The 18,075-nt window shown below is 45.8% G+C and overlaps 1 protein-coding gene across 6 annotated transcripts in view; it reads right to left on the bottom strand.

The window, feature by feature from the left end:
• The window catches only part of STKLD1 (serine/threonine kinase like domain containing 1), a 30,086-nt gene that overhangs the window by 263 nt on the left and 11,748 nt on the right, over positions 1-18,075 (bottom strand). For 5 of the 6 annotated variants that reach the window (XM_083485147.1, XM_083485145.1, XM_083485146.1 and 2 more), the window contains 12 exons: positions 17,379-17,491; positions 16,606-16,757; positions 15,649-15,779; positions 11,766-11,849; positions 10,675-10,794; positions 9,670-9,810; positions 6,176-6,304; positions 5,004-5,132; positions 4,314-4,442; positions 3,044-3,184; positions 2,131-2,210; positions 6-54 (listed from right to left, as the gene is read on the bottom strand). In XM_083485147.1, the coding sequence (XP_083341273.1) occupies positions 6-54; positions 2,131-2,210; positions 3,044-3,184; positions 4,314-4,442; positions 5,004-5,132; positions 6,176-6,304; positions 9,670-9,810; positions 10,675-10,794; positions 11,766-11,849; positions 15,649-15,779; positions 16,606-16,757; positions 17,379-17,491 (1,398 nt within the window). The remainder of the gene's footprint in view (positions 1-5; positions 55-2,130; positions 2,211-3,043; positions 3,185-4,313; positions 4,443-5,003; positions 5,133-6,175; positions 6,305-9,669; positions 9,811-10,674; positions 10,795-11,765; positions 11,850-15,648; positions 15,780-16,605; positions 16,758-17,378; positions 17,492-18,075) is intronic. The other variant, XM_083485148.1, reaches the window with a different exon arrangement.

Here is an 18,075-nt window from a genome sequence, read left to right as displayed (position 1 = left end):
TTTACCTTTTTTCTGCAGTTTAGAGAGTGCCTTTTCTGCTAGAGCAACTATTTCCTGGTTGGGGAAATAAGCAAGTGTCAGATGCCAGTTTTTGTTTTGTTTTTTAAACTTCTTTTAATTAAGGTAGCTCCTTTTTTTACGCCAATCCTCCTATGACTCTTTCAGAGGTATGCTGTGTCCCTTTAAAGCTTGACAATTAAAACTAATGAATGCAAGATTGAAGTACTGAGTCAAAGGCCACATTTGTACCCTGCATTTAAAGCACAACAGTGCCACTTTAAATAGTCATGGCTTCCCCCAAAGAATCCTGGCAAATGCAGTTAGTTAAGGGTGCTGCAAGTTGTCCCCTTTTCCTCTCTCAGAGTGGTTCAGCAGTCAGTCCCTCTGAAAGAGCAATAGGAATATCCTAACAACTCTCAGCACCCTTAACCAGCTACAGTCGCCAGGATTCTTTGGGAGAAGCCATGGATGTTTAAAGTGGCATTGTAATGCTTTAAATACAGGGTGTTTTTAAATACATCTTGTTTATTAAACAAGATGCCAGGGGCGTCCTACCCATAGAGGCTAGTGGTGCAGGGTGCCAAGTTCTGGAGGGCACCAGGGAAGAGGTAGAAGCTGGACACTGCGCCTCCTGGCATCAGCTCGCTGCCCTCACTCGACTCCGCCATGCTGTGCCAAAGCAGCGCTGCACCCGGAGCCTCTGTCTGCTGTGGCCACCATGGCACGAAGCGGCCAGCTGAGCCGGGAGGTGCCACATCCAGCCTCCGCCTCTTCCCCACTGGAGGAGCCGTCCTCCAGCCACTGCCTGCCTCCTCCAGCCCCGCTGGCAGCGCTGTCCTCCCTAAAAAACTCGGGGCGGGGGGGGCGGGGCGCCGGAGGGAGCTTTGCACCACGGTGCCAGATATGCTTAAGACAGCCCTGCAAGTTGCCCTCAGTGGTACCCTGTTTGTTTGTTCCTGACACACTCTAATTCCTTCACTTGTTTTCTCCTTCTGGACCCAATCCATGCAGCCATTCAGTGATGTAGCATAAGGCAAGATGCTGCTGTGTCTCTTTTCTCTTCTCTTGCTGCTTGACATGCTTAGAGAGGGCAAGTGAAGAACTCCCTGGGCTTACTACTGTTTTGTTACATTTCTACACAGCTCTTTGACCATTTAGGGATGCGGCCATGGTTCAGTGGTGTTTGTTGATTTAATGTTTTTATCTCCCAACTTTCTCCCAAGTTGGGATTTAAGGTAGCTTCCAACCTTTAAATCACCATTATAAAATGCAAAGTTAGTAAAAACAAACTACTTAAAAATCATAGGCAAAATACATCAAAACATGTGTAGAAGCAGCAATTAAATTAGGTTTGCCCAGACAGCAGCCCAGCAATCAGCATTGTCTGCGCCTGTGTTTCTAAAGGTCTGTCTGAATAGAAATTCATTAACTTGCCAGTGGAGGGATAAAAAAAGGGAGCCACTCTAACCTCTTGGAAGGGAATTCCACAATGTGTAAATCTCATGTCACCACTAGCCATGCTCCTGATGTTGATGAGACCAAGAGAAGGTGCTCACCTGAGGATCTTAGCACCTAGACAAGTTCATAAGGGGAGTTAATATCTGTCAGGTACTGGGCCAAAGCCATATAAGTAGACCACCTTGCTTTGAATGCAAAGGGCCCCAGGTTCAATCCCGGCATTTCCAGGTGGGGCTGGGAGAGACCCCCCGGCCTGAAACCTGAAGAGCCACTGCCAAATCTGTGGACAATACAGAGCTTAGATGGATACCAATGGTATTAACTGTAGCTTCCTGTGTTTCCTAAGTCCCCCAGGGCAGTTTTCAAAAATAAGCAAAATGCACCATTCAGTAGACTTTGCAGCTAAAAAGGTAGGCCCTCCTGAAGGGATGTGAGCCTTAGGTGCACAACAAGACCAAGCCCTAGAGCCAGTCCTATAAGATACTGACTTTAAACAGCTGAGGAACAGAAGGCAACTTCCAATCTTTTTAGTTTATTATTTTTAGCCCAGTGGCTTTGTTGTAGGCCAGATGCTATTATTTGTATTATCCCTTCTAGGTAGCTATAGAAAAGACAGGGCTTCTTACTGAAGCGTCAAGGTTGTCCACTGTAATCTCTAGTATCCTTCCTTACCAGACTAGATGTAAACCGGTTCTTCATTTCAGTCAGCATCTCAGTAATGTGCTGGGAAACCATCTCCAAAACTATTTCCTCTGCATTTCAAAGAAAGGGAAGAATCAACCCTTGTTATGCAGTGAGCATTACTAATTAATTTCCCTGCCTGTTGTTTGACCTTCCTCAACAATGGTGGCATCCTATGATATCAGATGTGTAGTGGGTAAAGGGCCATAGCTAAGTGACAGAGAATCTGCTTTGCATGCAGAACACCCCAAGTTCAATCCTTACTGGCATCTCCCGGTAGGGCTGGGAGAAACTGCTGTCTGAAGTCATGGAGTGCTTCTGACAGTCAGTGTGGACAATACAGTATATAGACCCCAGTAGCCTGATTGGAAGCTGCAACAATTGCGCTAGTGGAAGCTTGTTATGCAGCAAATTGTGTAAGCAGGTTGCTGTAGCCTTGTGCAATCTATTGCCCAACAATGTTCCACTGGCACAAAACATTTTGCCTGTGGAACACATATACCACTAACTGGGTTGTATCCAATGCTAGTCCTGCTCAGAGTAGGCCCATTGAAAGTAATAAACATGAATGACTTGGGTCCATTGATTTCAGAGGGTCTACTCACTAAGTAAAACTTAGTTGAATACAACCCAGAGACTTTTAACTGGTTGCTACATTTGATACAACCCTTAGTGTTTTAGATTTTTAGTGTACTCCATCCCTCAAGGTTTGGAGTAAAAAATCATCCTCATTGGGTTTGCTTGTGAGGGAGGTTGGTAATTCATTAACCATTTTCACTTGCTCAAGGCTACCTTGAAAGTCCTTGTTTAAACATGGATTGGAACCCAAGGCCCAGATCCTTCTCCCCACCCCCTATTGGTTTGCAGAGCACACAGGCTAGGATTCCAAAGAAGACAGACTTGCCATATTTAAACATCTCATTAATCAAGTTGCAAATGTTTTCCACAACTTCAGGATCCTCACGGTGGAGCTCATAGCAGTCTTTGAGCAGGACAATCCCGTTGCCCCTCTCATCGGTTACTATGAACCGGAAACCACACAACTCTGGAAAAAGGGAGACAGTTTGTTAATCAGAAGGTTCCTGACCACCACCAGTCTTCCTCTGCAAACAATCTGTTGCCCACCTGCAATGTGGTGAAAGCTGAACCACTCTGACTTGTGAGTGCTCAGGCACAACCTTGCCATGCTCTGCATCTATTAGCACTGGCTTGTGTTCCTCTGGGTGCCTTAAGAAATAGTTACTGGTAGCATTTGATGGCTTGGCAATGATTGTGTGGGACCACTGATTATTATCATTAATTGGTTGTTTTAAAATCATACCCCTCCGTAGCAATAAATAAATATCTAGGTATATATTAAAAATACAGCATAAACACAGCCAGCAATCTGATGTGTAAAATATAATTTAATCTAGACCAACCCCAAAAGTTTGGATGCCTGCAAAAGTTCGGGATTGTTTATCTTCATGTAATCAATAAAACAGTAACCAGTCATCTGTAAATGAGCCTTTGCACCTCTGTCTTTTACATAGTTGTATGTTCTTTGTCCAGGACGCAGGTGGCGCTGTGGGTAAAACCTCAGTGCCTAGGACTTGCCAATCGCATGGTCGGCGGTTCGAATCCCCACGGCGGGGTGCGCTTCCATCGTTCGGTCCCAGCACCTGCCAACCTAGCAGTTCAAAAGCACCCCCGGGTGCAAGTAGATAAATAGGGACCGCTTTATAGCGGGAAGGTAAACAGCGTTTCCGTGTGCTGCGCTGGTGCTGGCTCGCCAGAGCAGCGATGTCACGCTGGCCACGTGACCCAGAAGTGTCTTCGAACGGTGCCAGCTCTCAGCCTCTTAAGCGAGATGAACACGCAACCCCAGAGTCGGACACGACTGGCCCGCACGGGCAGGGGTACCTTTACCTTTTTATGTTCTTTGTCAACATCTCAGGGCAGAATGCCAAACCCCTTTAAGCCATTTCCAAATCTTTCCAAAGCATCTACTGGCAATAACAACTAGTCTATCAACCCTATCCACATCTCACTCAGAAAGTCCTGTATGTTTCAATTGCATTATTCTGAATCATTGCACTGGTGCAGCGACTTGCACAGCAGCTCGTAGGATTCCAGTTAATGTGCCAAGTGGTGCTGGCCACAAATGTTGCCCAACCCATTATATAGGCTATTACCAGATGTCCTCAAGAGGCTTGCCAATGCCAGACAGGCGTTCTTTGCCAGCACTGGCCTTTCAGGATGTTTCCGGAGAGCCTCCAGGATAAGCAAGGAATAGGGTTCGTAATTAACTTCATCTATACAGCCTGGCAAGGAAAGGGGGGAGGAATCCGGTTAAGCAAATGCCATTTTGATGACTCCCCACCCCTAACTTTGCTCCAAAGATGGGTGAAGAACTGTTAGGGTGTGTTGTTCCTGGTCTACATGAAATAATCAGAGAATGGGAATGTACAATATGGCTTTTCTCTTTCAATTTTAAAGCTTCTAGCTGCAGGAGACAATTCTTTCTCCACTGATCATCTGCTGACAAATATTTAAGCAATCATTGTGGAATTACTCCACATTGGAGACTCTTCTGGAGTGTGCTTTAGAACGCACAGCTCGGTTTTGCATGGGTGTGTGTGTGTGTGTGTGTGTGTGTGTGTGTGTCTAGGGAGGCCTTTTTTGGGTCTAGCTAATTAGCATTGCCTTGGAAGTGGGCACTGGGGGAAGATCAATCATGCGGAGCAAGTTGCCCACCATTGCCAATCTTGGTTGAGAAGTGTGCTTGTAAGCTGTACTTTGAAATAATAGCCACCGTCCCCAGATGGGGGAAGTTAAGCTCCTCTGTCCCACTACTATGGATGAAGCAGATCTTGAAAGCTCACCGTGGAGAGAAAGAGCCCAGAAAGCGCAGCATGCTGCCTCAGCCACTTCCACATCCTCAAGGTGCATGTGAAGGATTATAGAGACAACCTCAATAGCATACTTCAGGGGGCTTTCAGCCACATTGGTTGCTGCAACAGAAGGAGGCAATACCATATGAGGTAGCAAATAGATGACTGGCTTTTACAGCCTGCTCCTTCCCTAAAGCTCTTGGGTGGGCAACGGTAAAATGAAGCGAATACGTAAGCTTGGGGCTGCTAAAGATCTGTGTGCACTGAGGGAAGGCAGAACCAAGGGAACCCAGACCAAGGGAGCACACATGCCATCAGCTCTCAGCTGGCGTGAATGGATACCATCGGTCTTCATTATCTATAATGTTTAGTGTTTAAACTTACTACTGAACCAGGTTCAATGTTCTTGTATTAATTTACAAAGACCTGAACAAATTAGGTCTACAGTACCTCAGGGGTCACCTGAACCCTTCCATCTCAGCTTGATCACTGAAATGATCTGCAGGGGCATCAATGATTGCCAAATGAGCCTCAACAACTAGGGGGACAACAATAAACCAAGCCTATAGTGTCATTGGGCCAATCCTGTAGAATATTCTCTGACAATAAAGATTCAATTCTTAAATACCTGCTGAAAATGTCTGTAGTACACCAGGCCTAGGCAGGCAATTAAGAATATATCCTTCTACAATGGTTAACTGATGTCTGTTTTTAACTTTTTATGGTTCTTATTGTATAGTTTTATAATTTTATTGCTGCAATGCGCTTTGTTTTTTTATGACACGATAGTATAAATAAAAATATATAAACCCAATAAATAAATAATAAGCAAAATATGTTTAAACACTTGCACCCTATCTTTCCATATTGACTTGAAAACCCAATGCAATTTAGGCAATGGATTAGAATGAGCAGATGAAAAACAGAGCAGGTTTTTTTATTACAAGGGGGGGGGGAGGCTTGAAAATGAAAGAGTCAGGTGTAACAAAGGCCCAATAAAAGCCCTTTAAGCAGATCTGCTCCCTTGCTTCTGATTTTACTCAGGGCACACAAGTTATGACCACCAACATTTTCTGCCAGAGAGATCTGAGCAAGTCAACAAATTTAGGAAGCATTTTTCCCAACTGGAGAAGCCAACACGTGTTGCACATACAGATACCTACCATGTACTACCAGACTCCAAATAACCCCACAACAAGCAAGGCAGATCTCTTTGTTCTGGGCAAAGTTACCCAGAATGGTCAGGATGTCTGTGAAGACACCAACTTTCCTCAGGGTCTGAGCCGCAACTTCTGAGAAGCAAAGGGGAAAGCATTTTAATGGACAGTGGCTGTAACTGCACAAAGGCACTTGGATAACTACACTAGTTCTTTTTTGCACTCAGCGAATTCATAACAGCATGAAATGTAAGAGTTTTAAAAACATAACAAAAGATAGGGATCCCAATGTTATTTGACAATAACATAAGGCTTTCCGCCTTTTCCTGTTCTATCTACTGGTACTTCAGCAGTTCCTAAACCTTTCTTTATCCCCATAGAACACTTGAAATTGTGCAGGGGCTTAGTGGATTACTTAATGAATTTCTGTCTATAGTGGCCACTATAATGCTGCTGTACATGCTAGATGCTATATGGTGTTTATTACTTCCTTTAATTTATTATCTATTGCCTTTAATTGTGTACCATAAAATTCAAATTGCAATACAATAAAACACAGTGCTAAGAAATAAAAACGGCAATTAAAATGCAATTAAAAATCAACACGAATACTGAATGTGATGGATGTGCCCTCTTCTGCCTTCAACCACAAATCCACAAGCATATGGAGGACTATCTGAGTGAACAGTAGATCGTTGGCCACAGCTTCGGAGAGCCTGACCTAGTTATATTTTTTAATTGCTAACACCCAATAACTTTACACACACACCTTTTTTTCTGAGACTGGAATTTGAATAGAGGAAGGTTCAAGGCCAAGTAATATCTCTATCCATTGACTCAGTTCCATGGAAGCGAAAATGCCAGTTAATTTATATATTTTTTAAAAAAATAAATTTCTATACCGCCGTTCATCTGAGGATCATAGGGCAGTTTACAATATAAAACACAAAAATACATAATATATTAACAAACAAAACCAATAACCTTCCCTGGTTTAGATGGCCACATTTTAAAAAGCCTGCGGGGGGGGGGGGGGGAGGAATGTTTTTGCCTGGCATCTAAAGTTATATAACAAAGGCACCAGATGAGCCTCCCAGTGGAGAGCATTCCACAAATGATGAGCTATCACAGAAAAAGCCTGTTTTCATGTTGCCTCCCTCCGTAGGACCAATCAGACTGCTGCATTTTGGATCCTATTCAACTCAGTAAATAACAATACCACTTGTAGGGGCACACAAAGGGGCACATGAAGAAGCACCATAGATGATAATCACAGGTTCTGGGTCAGTTCATATGGGGAGAGGTGGTCCTTGAGATAATTGCAATTCTAAGTCATTTGAGGCTTTATAGGTGAAGCCCATGCTTTAAATGGGATCTGGAAACTGAATAGCAGACAGGGCAGATAGGTCAGGATTGGCTCAAACTGTCTTGCCCTGGTGAGCAAGCTGGCTGCTGAATTCTGCACCAGCTAAACTTTCTGAACTGTCTTCAGAGGCAGCTCTACATACAACACATTGCAGTAATCAGTAATCGAGAGCCAGTGTGGTGTAGTGGTTAAGAGCGGTAGTCACGTAATCTGGGAAACCGGGTTCGTGTCTCCGCTCCTCCACATGCAGCTGCTGGGTGACCTTGGGCCAGTCACACTTCTGAAGTCTCTCAGCCCCACTCACCTCACAGAGTGTTTGTTGTGGGGGAGGAAGGGAAAGGAGAATGTTAGCCGCTTTGAGACTCCTGAAGGGGAGTGAAAGGCGGGATATCAAATCCAAACTCTTCTTCTTCTTCTTCTTCTAATCTAACCTAAAGGTTACCAGATGTAAGCGACAGAAGTTAAGCTATCCCTGTCTAGACTGGGGCACAGCTGGGTCACCTGCCAAAGCTGATGGAGGGAATTCTGCACCATTGAGACCACCTGAGCCTCAACCAACAGATTTAGAAGTACTCCCAAGCTGTGTACCAGTTCATTCAGAGCCAGTGTAACCTGATCAAGAGCAGGCAACCTCTCATCCATCTGATTTGGCAAACCACCCACTAACTATGCCTCAGTCTTATCTGGATTGAGATTCAGCTTGTTGGCTCTCAGCCAGTCCATTACCCGGGCAAGTTAAGAGTTATTTGGCTTTCTTTCCTCAGTATGAAGAGAAATGGGGGCTTTGGCAAAGTTCTCCATAGAAGCATCACAGCTACTGACTCACATTGGTCTGTATCTTGCCTTACATAAGGCAGGGGTGGGGAACCTCAGGCCTGCAGTCCAGATGCGGCCCTCCAAGCATTTCTATTTGGCCCCTGGGGTTCTCCCCAGGCCACACCCCTCACCAGCCCTGCTTTGCCCCCTCCCTGAGTGTTTTTGTCTGGCTGGAATGTGCCCTTGGAACTCTGATAATGCTTCTAGCATGCTTGGATGAAAACTGGAGAAACGTGTGTGTAGAAATGCTGCCCCTGTTCACAGCATCTGCCACCAGTATATGGCCCCAGAAGGGAAAGCAGCCCTCAGGCTAAAAAAAGGTTCCTCACTCTAGACATATCGTGTGTGCAGCTGAGATTTCCAACTATGGGCCTGTCCATACCTCCATTTGTCATGTGCCTAGAAAGCACAGGTCAGAGCAGTGTTCCGCTTGTCCCATGCTTTCTAGGCATGGGTCTAAGTAGTTTTCCCTTTGCCCCACCATTTTCACCAGGAAAACCTACTCTATACTGCTGGATCAGAGCAAACATCAATCCACAGAAAAGCCAATTGACTGATGTTTACTCCGATTCAGCAGTAAAGAGTGTGTTTTACCAGCAGAAAGTGGTGGGAAAAGCAGAAGCATGTGCAAGCCCTAAGCATCTGTTGCTGTTTACACAAGGGTGTGGGGTACTTTAAAATGCCCTTTGCCTCTTTCTTGGCTCAAGTGAGAGTCCGGTTAGAGAACCCTCAAGCCACTAGCTGTTTATCCCTAAAACAAAAAAAGCTGCCTTCTCACTTACCATCAAGGCAGACTTTGAGGAAGCAGCTCAGGTCCCCTGAGCAAGAGGGTCCCCAAACATAGCAGGGCTGGCTGTGTCTACATTTTGTAATGAGTGAAATAACACATTACTATCCTGGGCTTTGTCAGCAAACACTGATCATGTACACACCATATATTTAAAGCACAGGACTTCCAAAAAAGGATCCTGGGAAGTATAACTCTTTACAAAATCACAGAATTGGAGAGTTGGAAGGGACCACAAGGATCATTTAGTTCAAACCCTTGCGTTGCAGGAATATTTTGCCCAACATGGGTGCTAGAAATTATAGCTCCATGAGGGGCAAACTAAAATTCCCAGGATTCTTTGGGGGGAAGCCATGACTGTTAAAGTCCTGTAAATGTGCTTTAAATATATAGTGTGAGTGCAACCATTATTCCATTACTTACCAGGCTCCACGTCCAAGCTCACCACTGCTTTCTGGAGTAAAGGCAGAGTTACAGTGCTAAACAGGATACTGCTTTGAACTAGGGCAGCATCTGGTCTATTGTACCCACCATTAGTCGACATCATCATGAACAATGTGCAAATCATCCAGATCAACTCTTTGTTGTTGAAATGAATTCTCATGGAGGCTAACAGGCAATTGAGTATGTTTTCGGAGGCTAGGAATTCAATATTCAGGTTCTGCCTCATGGCTGCCAAAAGCAGAACATAAAGCAAGGAGGCATTAGATGCTTTAGATGCTCATTCCAGCATCTTATCACAAAGGTGCCAATAAAAAAGTGATGGTGACTGGTGCCTATTAGGACAGGGTGTAAGGCAGGGAGGCCAGCAATAGGGGGAGCCACGGCCAATGACAAGCAGAGTCAACTCATTCCATCTGCCTCCATGCTGAATTTGGTAATTTCTTATAAACCACTTAGAGGTTTTACTATAATCAAGCAGTCTATATGTTTAGTTAAATAAAGAAAACGGCAACACCCAGACTTTGAAGGAAGTTGCTGGCAGACAGGGCCACCCCCCCCCCGGGACATATCAGAAGAAAGAAGAAAGGCAGGTGGGGGCTAGCTGAAGGCAGATTGAAGTTGGTGATGCAGTGCTCCATTTGTCACAGTGGGCCAGCCTCCACTGCAAAGAGAACATCTCTTGCTACATGGATACAAGACTGGATTCAGGAACAGTCTCTGGCCTGGTTCACACATAATACTAAACCATAGCCAATGTTAACCATAGTGAAAGCTGAGGTGTCTGGCAGATGAGCACTTAAACTTGGTTTATTACATTGTCTGTGCCCCTCCCGCTTTTAAAGAGACACAAATCAGAAGAGCCACTTTGTAGCTTTGGGGCAAGTCAACATCTAACAGCTAAAAAAAGAGGTCAAGGAACATGGTAAGAAGTAGATTAAAGCAAGTTCAATTTAGGTGAAAGAAGATGATAAGAACAGCAAGACACTCTGCCAATAATTTGAGACCTCTGAGTATAAGGCAGTATATAAATTCAATAAATAAATAAATTTCATAAAATCGGTATGGAACTCAAACATTGCTCATCACCCTTACCTCTGCTAGTGATTTCAATCAGCAAAGAATATCCAGCTAACTGTACCTCAGGAGAATCAATATGATTCTTCATTGCAGAGGTAACAAGCTCCGTTATTCCAAAGAAGACTTTTAGACTGGCTGTGGGGAAGAAACAGAAGCTATCATTATTATTATTTTAATCTGTTACTGCTCTTCCCTTATAGTTTTTAATTTTTTAATTTTCTTTGCATGGATGCTGGGAAATGCAAATATGTGGATGTGGACAGAGGATGATGGCCTACAGCACTTCTTCTTTAGGGGTTGCCACTTTGCCGTATGACCTGGGAGCAGTGACTATCAGCGTGGCTGCAGAACTTACAAGGTACTGCATAGCAGCTGCATAAGGCTGGCAAAGCTGCTTTCTGCAGGAACTGACTGTACGATTGAGTTACCCCATGGGAAACATAGATGTACAGCCAATCCAGCCAAGTATAACCAAAATGGTGACTTCAAATCTGTTTTCTGCATAGATTGGCTGTACAATGAAGTTCTTGATCATACAGCCAATCCAGCCGCATCTTTTCCTGCCCCCCATGTCACATATGGCATCAGGTATGGGGCAAGTGGGTGTGGTTTGGGAGGGAAGTGGCCACCTACAGGTCAAAAGTTCCCCACCTCTAATGTAGCTGATCTCCTTAATCACTCATGGTTTTTCCCCAATCCTTGAAATGTTGCTGGAAATGCAGTAAATCCCAACCCCACTGGTAGGAGCTATGGCACATGCAACTAACACGATGCCCCACTCTTATGACCAAGATAAGCCTTTCCCATCCAGTTTGGCTCTGAACAACACCCCCTTCCAAACAGAAGTAACACGCCCAGGGCTTTTTTTCAGCTGGAACTCACCGGAACGAGATGAGGGAGGTGTTCATGGTGAGTTCCAGCACCTTTTTCTACAAAAATAGCATTGTTTATGCCTATATTACAAGTATAGCAGGGGCAGGCAGGAGAAATCTCCACATTTGCACTCTCTTTGGGGGGATTTCCCACTCTGACTCATGCTCCTTATGGAACCCCATGCATCAGTTTATAAGCATCCAATGAGAGACAGCAGCACAGTCAAAGCATACCCTTTCCTTCTTTCAAGAGGACAGTTAGACGCTCAATGCACTTTTCTTGAGCTTGCTCTATGTCCTGGTAAGACAGCATGAATTCTGCAGGAGGCAAAATAGTAGCACCTTTCTGTGAAATCCTTCACACACACACAGACAGACGGGGGGGGGGGGTACACAGAATTGTATTCTGTGCTAATCCTACTCAGAGGAGAATCACTGAAATTAATGGACCTAAGTTAGCTGTATGACTGGTAGCACTAGCATTGGATACAGTTCATAGTTCTTCAAATACCCTAGTAAATGCCTATAAATGTGCATAGGTTAATGTTTTCTGATAATAGCAGCATATAATACCCGTGGCTTGTCCAATATTAATCCTACTCAAAGTAGATCCATTAAAATTAATGCCACAATGAATTTTGTTGTTGTTGTTGTTTAGTCATTTAGATGTGTCCGACTCTTCGTGACCCCATGGACCAGAGCACACCAGGCACTCCTGTCTTCCATTGCCTCCCGCAGTTTGGCCAGACTCATGTTTGTAGCTTCAAGAACACTGTCCAACCATCTCGTCCTTTGTCGTGAATTTAGGGTTATTCATTTCATGGGTCCAACTCCGAGTAGAACACAGTTGGAAGCAACTATGTGTCCACAGCCTTCCCACACACTTTACTGGGAATATGTGCCCCTAGTTTTGGTGTGTCTACTCTCTGAGTATGACTAACACTGGATACAAATCCACTGCATTTAAGGGCATGAAACATCAACTGCAAATCCCTGGATTAAGCCTTAGTTTAGCCACACCCTTACAAGACAGCTTGTGAGTACCTCAAATGCAGAACATTTTCTGTCACCAAGGCCATTTCCGACTATGGGGAGGAGAGGGGGTTGCGGTCTAGCCCCTCCCTCCCAAGCACGGGGGCTAACCTTGGCCCCCGCAAGAGTTGGGGGAATCCCTGGGCGTGCTCGCGACCCTGCCCGCCTATCGGCGGGCCGGGGGGAGGCGTGGCTTAAGGTATTTTAAGCCGGGCACGCCCAAGGTCCCCCCTCTTCACTCTTCACTCCCGACCAGCTCCTAAGACACTCAATATTCACTCAGCAGGGATCTCGTACTTTTGTAAAACATTCTTCGAGAAGGACCCCTGCGCAGCCTTCATTGTGCGCAAAACTCTGGAGGGATGGCGTAGGCAGCAACCCCCATGTGCGGACAGGAGGCGGCCTGTAACTTATGAAATTCTGTTTAAGATTCACAAAGTTCTTCGTGAAATTTGCTGGTCAAAGCACGAAGCGCGTTTATTCTCAACAGCGTTTTCCATTGCTTTCTTCGGCGCCCTACGCGTAGGCGAGGTTGTATGTGAAGGGGATGCCAGCCAGTCTCAGAGGGGAATTTTGATGAGCGACCTGACCCTTTCTAGAACCGATCTCATAGTGCGGGTGCGGAGCTCAAAGACAGATCAGCAAGGCAAGGGGGCCCTGCTCCGGCTGCCGGCAGCCCACGGGAAGGGCCCTTGTCCGGTTCGGGACACGAGGCGTTTTCTTTACCTAAGGCCTAGCGGCCCTGGTCCGCTGCTGATACATGCGGACGGATCCCGCCTTACTAGACACCAGTTCACTAGGGTTATGCGGTCGGCATTGTCGGCCTGTGGTTTCCCGGCATCAGAATTTGCTGCTCACTCCTTTCGTATTGGCGCAGCCACCACTGCAGTACATATGGGGCTCCCCACGGAGAGGATTAAGGACTTGGGGAGGTGGAAATCTAACGCGTACAAGGCCTATGTGAGAAGCAACTTGTGACTGCGTGTTGCACCCCTGACCTCCGCCCACTTTTCTATTTGCTTTTCAGAACCCACGAGACTGCGCATTTGGTTGGTGGGCCACAGCATCGTGCACTGGGCCAAGTTTCATGCCTTGAGAAGTGGTCTGGGCGGCAACCTGAATTTACATCCCAGGGTGGAGCTGGTTTGGATAGCGCGTAGAGGGATGCGCTGGAGTGAATTCAAACCAGCCGTGATGGCCAGGGCTGCGGCTGAGGGTCCGCCTGACGCCCTAGTGATTCAATTGGGAGAAAATGATCTCGCTTATCGCAAGGCGATCGATCTGAGGTGGCACATTTTTGATGATCTGACCGAGTTGGTAATTGCATACCCACATGTCACAATAATTTGGTCCTCGTTGCTTGAGAGGAGGACATGGAGAGATTGCGTGAGCCCAGTAGGAGTCAACAAGGCGAGAAAGGTTTTAGAACGAGCGGTGGAACGTAGAGTGGCAGCTCTGGGCGGGTTCGTCATCAGACACCCGGGCATCCAGTTCAGCAACGAGGCCCTCTACAGAAGGGATGGCGTGCATCTGTCAGATGCAGGGAACGACCTATGGTTGGGTGATATCATCGCAGGGATTAGGTCCTGGGTTCAGGGGCTTCCATAGCAGAGCATAGGAGTTGGTTATAGTTTTGAAGGTATTGGCGGCGAGCTTTGCTCGAGTGGCGGTTAGGCATTGGCTGGGGTTCAATTGTTATGCAAATGGATGGGGGGGGGGAAGGAACGCCATCACCTTCCCCCAGAAAATGGGGTAGTCCGGTACAGGACTCCGAGGGGCGTTGTCTTGTCCGAAACCTACCTAGGTAAGGGCCCCCGGCACGCCCCAAGCGGTGACACACGTGGGATCCTAGTTGGCGTACTCCAACGGGGGGCCTCCCACGGTTAGTGTTAACCCTTCCCGGACATCATGCCGGGTAGCGGATAGGAGCCAATGCCTAGGGCCAATACCTTCAATTCTCTAATCAATAAAGTTGTGGCCATTTCATGCCCATTAAACTTAAACATCGTGTCCTGTGTCTTTCTTTCTGGGGGAGGGGTTTTGACACGCAAGGCCATTTCCGACTATGGGGAGGAGAGGGGGTTGCGGTCTAGCCCCTCCCTCCCAAGCGCGGGGGCTAACCTTGGCCCCCGCGAGAGTTGGGGGAATCCCTGGGCGTGCTCGCGACCCTGCCCGCCTATCGGCGGGCCGGGGGGAGGCGTGGCTTAAGGTATTTTAAGCCGGGCACGCCCAGGGTCCCCCCTCTTCACTCCCGACCAGCTGAGAGGTTTTCCCTTCCCACCCACCCTTAGACGCTTAGGTAGCCGTAGGTAGTCACGACCTTGCTATGGACTTCGGTTGGTCGCCGCAAGGGGCCTGGTAGGAATTTTTCCAAGTTGGCGATCTTCCGCCAGTTGGTTTTTTCGCCTACCTCGTAGCAAAACGTCACAACTTTCCCTGTATTGGCGGTTAGGCATTGGCTGGGGTTCAATTGTTATGCAAATGGATGGGGGGGGAAGGAACGCCATCACCTTCCCCCAGAAAATGGGGTAGTCCGGTACAGGACTCCGAGGGGCGTTGTCTTGTCCGAAACCTACCTAGGTAAGGGCCCCCGGCACGCCCCAAGCGGTGACACACGTGGGATCCTAGTTGGCGTACTCCAACGGGGGGCCTCCCACGGTTAGTGTTAACCCTTCCCGGACATCATGCCGGGTAGCGGATAGGAGCCAATGCCTAGGGCCAATACCTTCAATTCTCTAATCAATAAAGTTGTGGCCATTTCATGCCCATTAAACTTAAACATCGTGTCCTGTGTCTTTCTTTCTGGGGGAGGGGTTTTGACACGCAACCCATCTGCCTAAAACAAAAGGATTACATGGGGTTTTAATGGTTTCAGATCAGATTATCTGCATGTTTCTGTCATTGGGTGTAAAGGAGAAGGGGTTCAAGGCATGAATAAGACAGGGACTTTGTTTGGAAGTGGGGATACATCTGAATCACTTTGAGAGTCAAATGCAGCCCACAAACAACCCCTCATATATTACATTCTTTCATATTCCCAAGAAAGCTACAAGCCTCTGTTTCAGAGCTGCTTTTCCAGCATTACCTAGAATAGTTGGGATCCCACCGTTGAGTATTAAGTTCAGTAATCCTGGAGGCAGAGTCTTCTTCACCTTTACTAAGGGTGAACCAGCAAGAATCAGGCATTCTCTGATAAATGCATTGTCAGTCAGCTCCCTAAAGTAGCAAGAGAAGTGGAGTGGGAAATAAATTAGTTTAGTTTAAAATACAGTGGTGCCCCGCAAGACGAATGCCTTGCAAGACAGAAAACTCGCTAGACGAAAGAGTTTTCCGTTTTGGAGGTGCTTCGCAAAACGAATTTCCTATGGGCTTGCTTCACAAGACGACAATGTCTTGCCAGTTCCTGCAGGTTTTTTTCCCTTCCCCCCTTTTTCTAAGCCGCTAAGCCGCTTATCAGCTGATCCGATCAGTAGATAAGCCGCTAAAAGCCGCTAATAGCGCTAATCCGCTAATCCGTCAATGGGCTTGCTTCGCAAGACGAAAAAACCGCTAGACGAAGAGAATCACAGAACGGATTCTTTTCGTCTTGCGAGGCACCACTGTATGTACATTGTGTTGAGGGTCCAATTTGGGCTGAAAGGTGAGTTAGAAATGTAAAATAAGCAAAATAAAGGGGAAGGATTATTTAATTGTTAAAGCTGGGCATTCATTTTGAGGGATCCTGATTTCTCTTTGAGATTGGGGGCATAAACCATTAAGTTTAGCCAACGACCTTCTCTTTCAATGAACAATGACAGTAACGTCCATAGTTACATCTACACCACACATTTAAAGTCCATTTAAAGCCCATGGCTTTCCCAAATAATCCTGAGAACTGTAGTTTGTTAAGAGTAAAGGGCATTGCAGTGGGAGGGGTAAACTACAATTCCAAGGATTCTTCGGGTGGGGGGGAGCTGTGACTACTAAAGTGGTATAAATGTCCTTTAAATGCATTGTGTGGGTTATTGGGTGGAGCAAGGGAGAAAACAAACCCAGGACTGACCCTGATGTGGGCCTCATTGTTGGCTCAATCGTCAGCATCATTAGCAAAAGAGAAGACAAAGGTGTATCCATCTGCTTCATAGTTATCAGGGCTTCTTCCAGGTGACTGCTATTCTCCTTAATGTTATGCAGCAATGAAACTGGATCTTTCACCTAAAAAGAAACTCATGCAAATACACAAAAGGAGCACATAATAAAATCTACGTATGTTTTCTCTTTACAGACTCATTGTAGCAGAGCTGCTTATAGTATAGCTGCTGTTCTGAGCATCTTTGGGAGGAACAGTTGTACAAAAATGTAACCAATAATAATATAAGTGTGAGTACTGGTTGGTGCTCATTGGGACTGGTGGGGCAGAAGGCACTCACACTTATATTATTAGTGGAGCCAGAGCCAATGACACCTCAAACCTGTTACATTAACCCCTTCTAATAAACACTGAGACCGCCTTATAACACATCCCAGTTATAATATACAAATTATAATTAAATCCTAATATTTACAAAATCTAATTATTTAGCAGAATAGATCTATTATCATATACATAACAGAGGGGGGTACAACCGATATCTATATCTATCGTAGGCATCTCCAATGTTAGAGGCAGCATGCTTCTGGATACTAGTTGGAGATACCTTTATATATATACTGTTGGTAGGTTTCTGAATATCAGTCACTGAAAACTGCATGCTGTGTGTATTTAATGTAACTATCTCTCTCAAGAGCCAACTCTGAACACCGTCACAGTACTGTTAAAGGGGAAATGTACCGTACTTTCACACAGGAGATCATGTCGAGAAGAATACAGCCAAGAGACCAGATGTCAGATTTGTCACTGAAAGAAAATTTGAGTGCCTCTGGAGCCATCCAGGATTTGAAAGGAGGATCTGTGGGAAGAAAAGCCAGGGGTGTGATTTATTTGTTTATTTTTATCCCTTGTAACTTTTCCTTTGTAACCAAGAGTAACATCTCTTTGGAGGTGGAACAATATTCCATCAGAAGGCAACAACTGAATACATATTTTTGTTTTGTAAATGTTTTCTAGCTAGATGGGGGGGGTGAGGTCTGTGCTTTATGTGCTAATGTTAATTTTGTTCAATTTCTAAACCTATCTTCAATCGCTGCTTTGTACCATTTTTGTGATATGTTTGTAAATCGCCTTGAGACATTCATAAAAGGCAATTCATACATTTAATAAACTGAAGAGCCAGTGTGGCATGGTGGTTAGAGTGCCAGACTAGAAGCTGATAGATAAATCCCCACTCGGCCATAAAGCTTCCCAGCTGACCCTGGGCCAGTCACTGCCTCTCAGCCTAATCTCAGCCTAATCTACCTTCCGGGGTTGTTGTGGGGATTAAATGAGGAGGGGGAGAACCATGTACCCCACGCTGAGTTCCTTAGACAAAAAGATGGCCTATAAATGCAATGAAATAAATAAAGATAGTGGTTTTCAAGCTTTCCACATTCAGAG

Source organism: Podarcis liolepis (assembly GCF_965112155.1).
Source record: "Podarcis liolepis genome assembly, chromosome: Z".
NCBI classification, from domain to species: domain Eukaryota; kingdom Metazoa; phylum Chordata; class Lepidosauria; order Squamata; family Lacertidae; genus Podarcis; species Podarcis liolepis.
The sequence above is the reverse complement of the archived record's forward strand: the minus strand, read 5'-3'. Positions and strand labels throughout refer to the sequence as shown.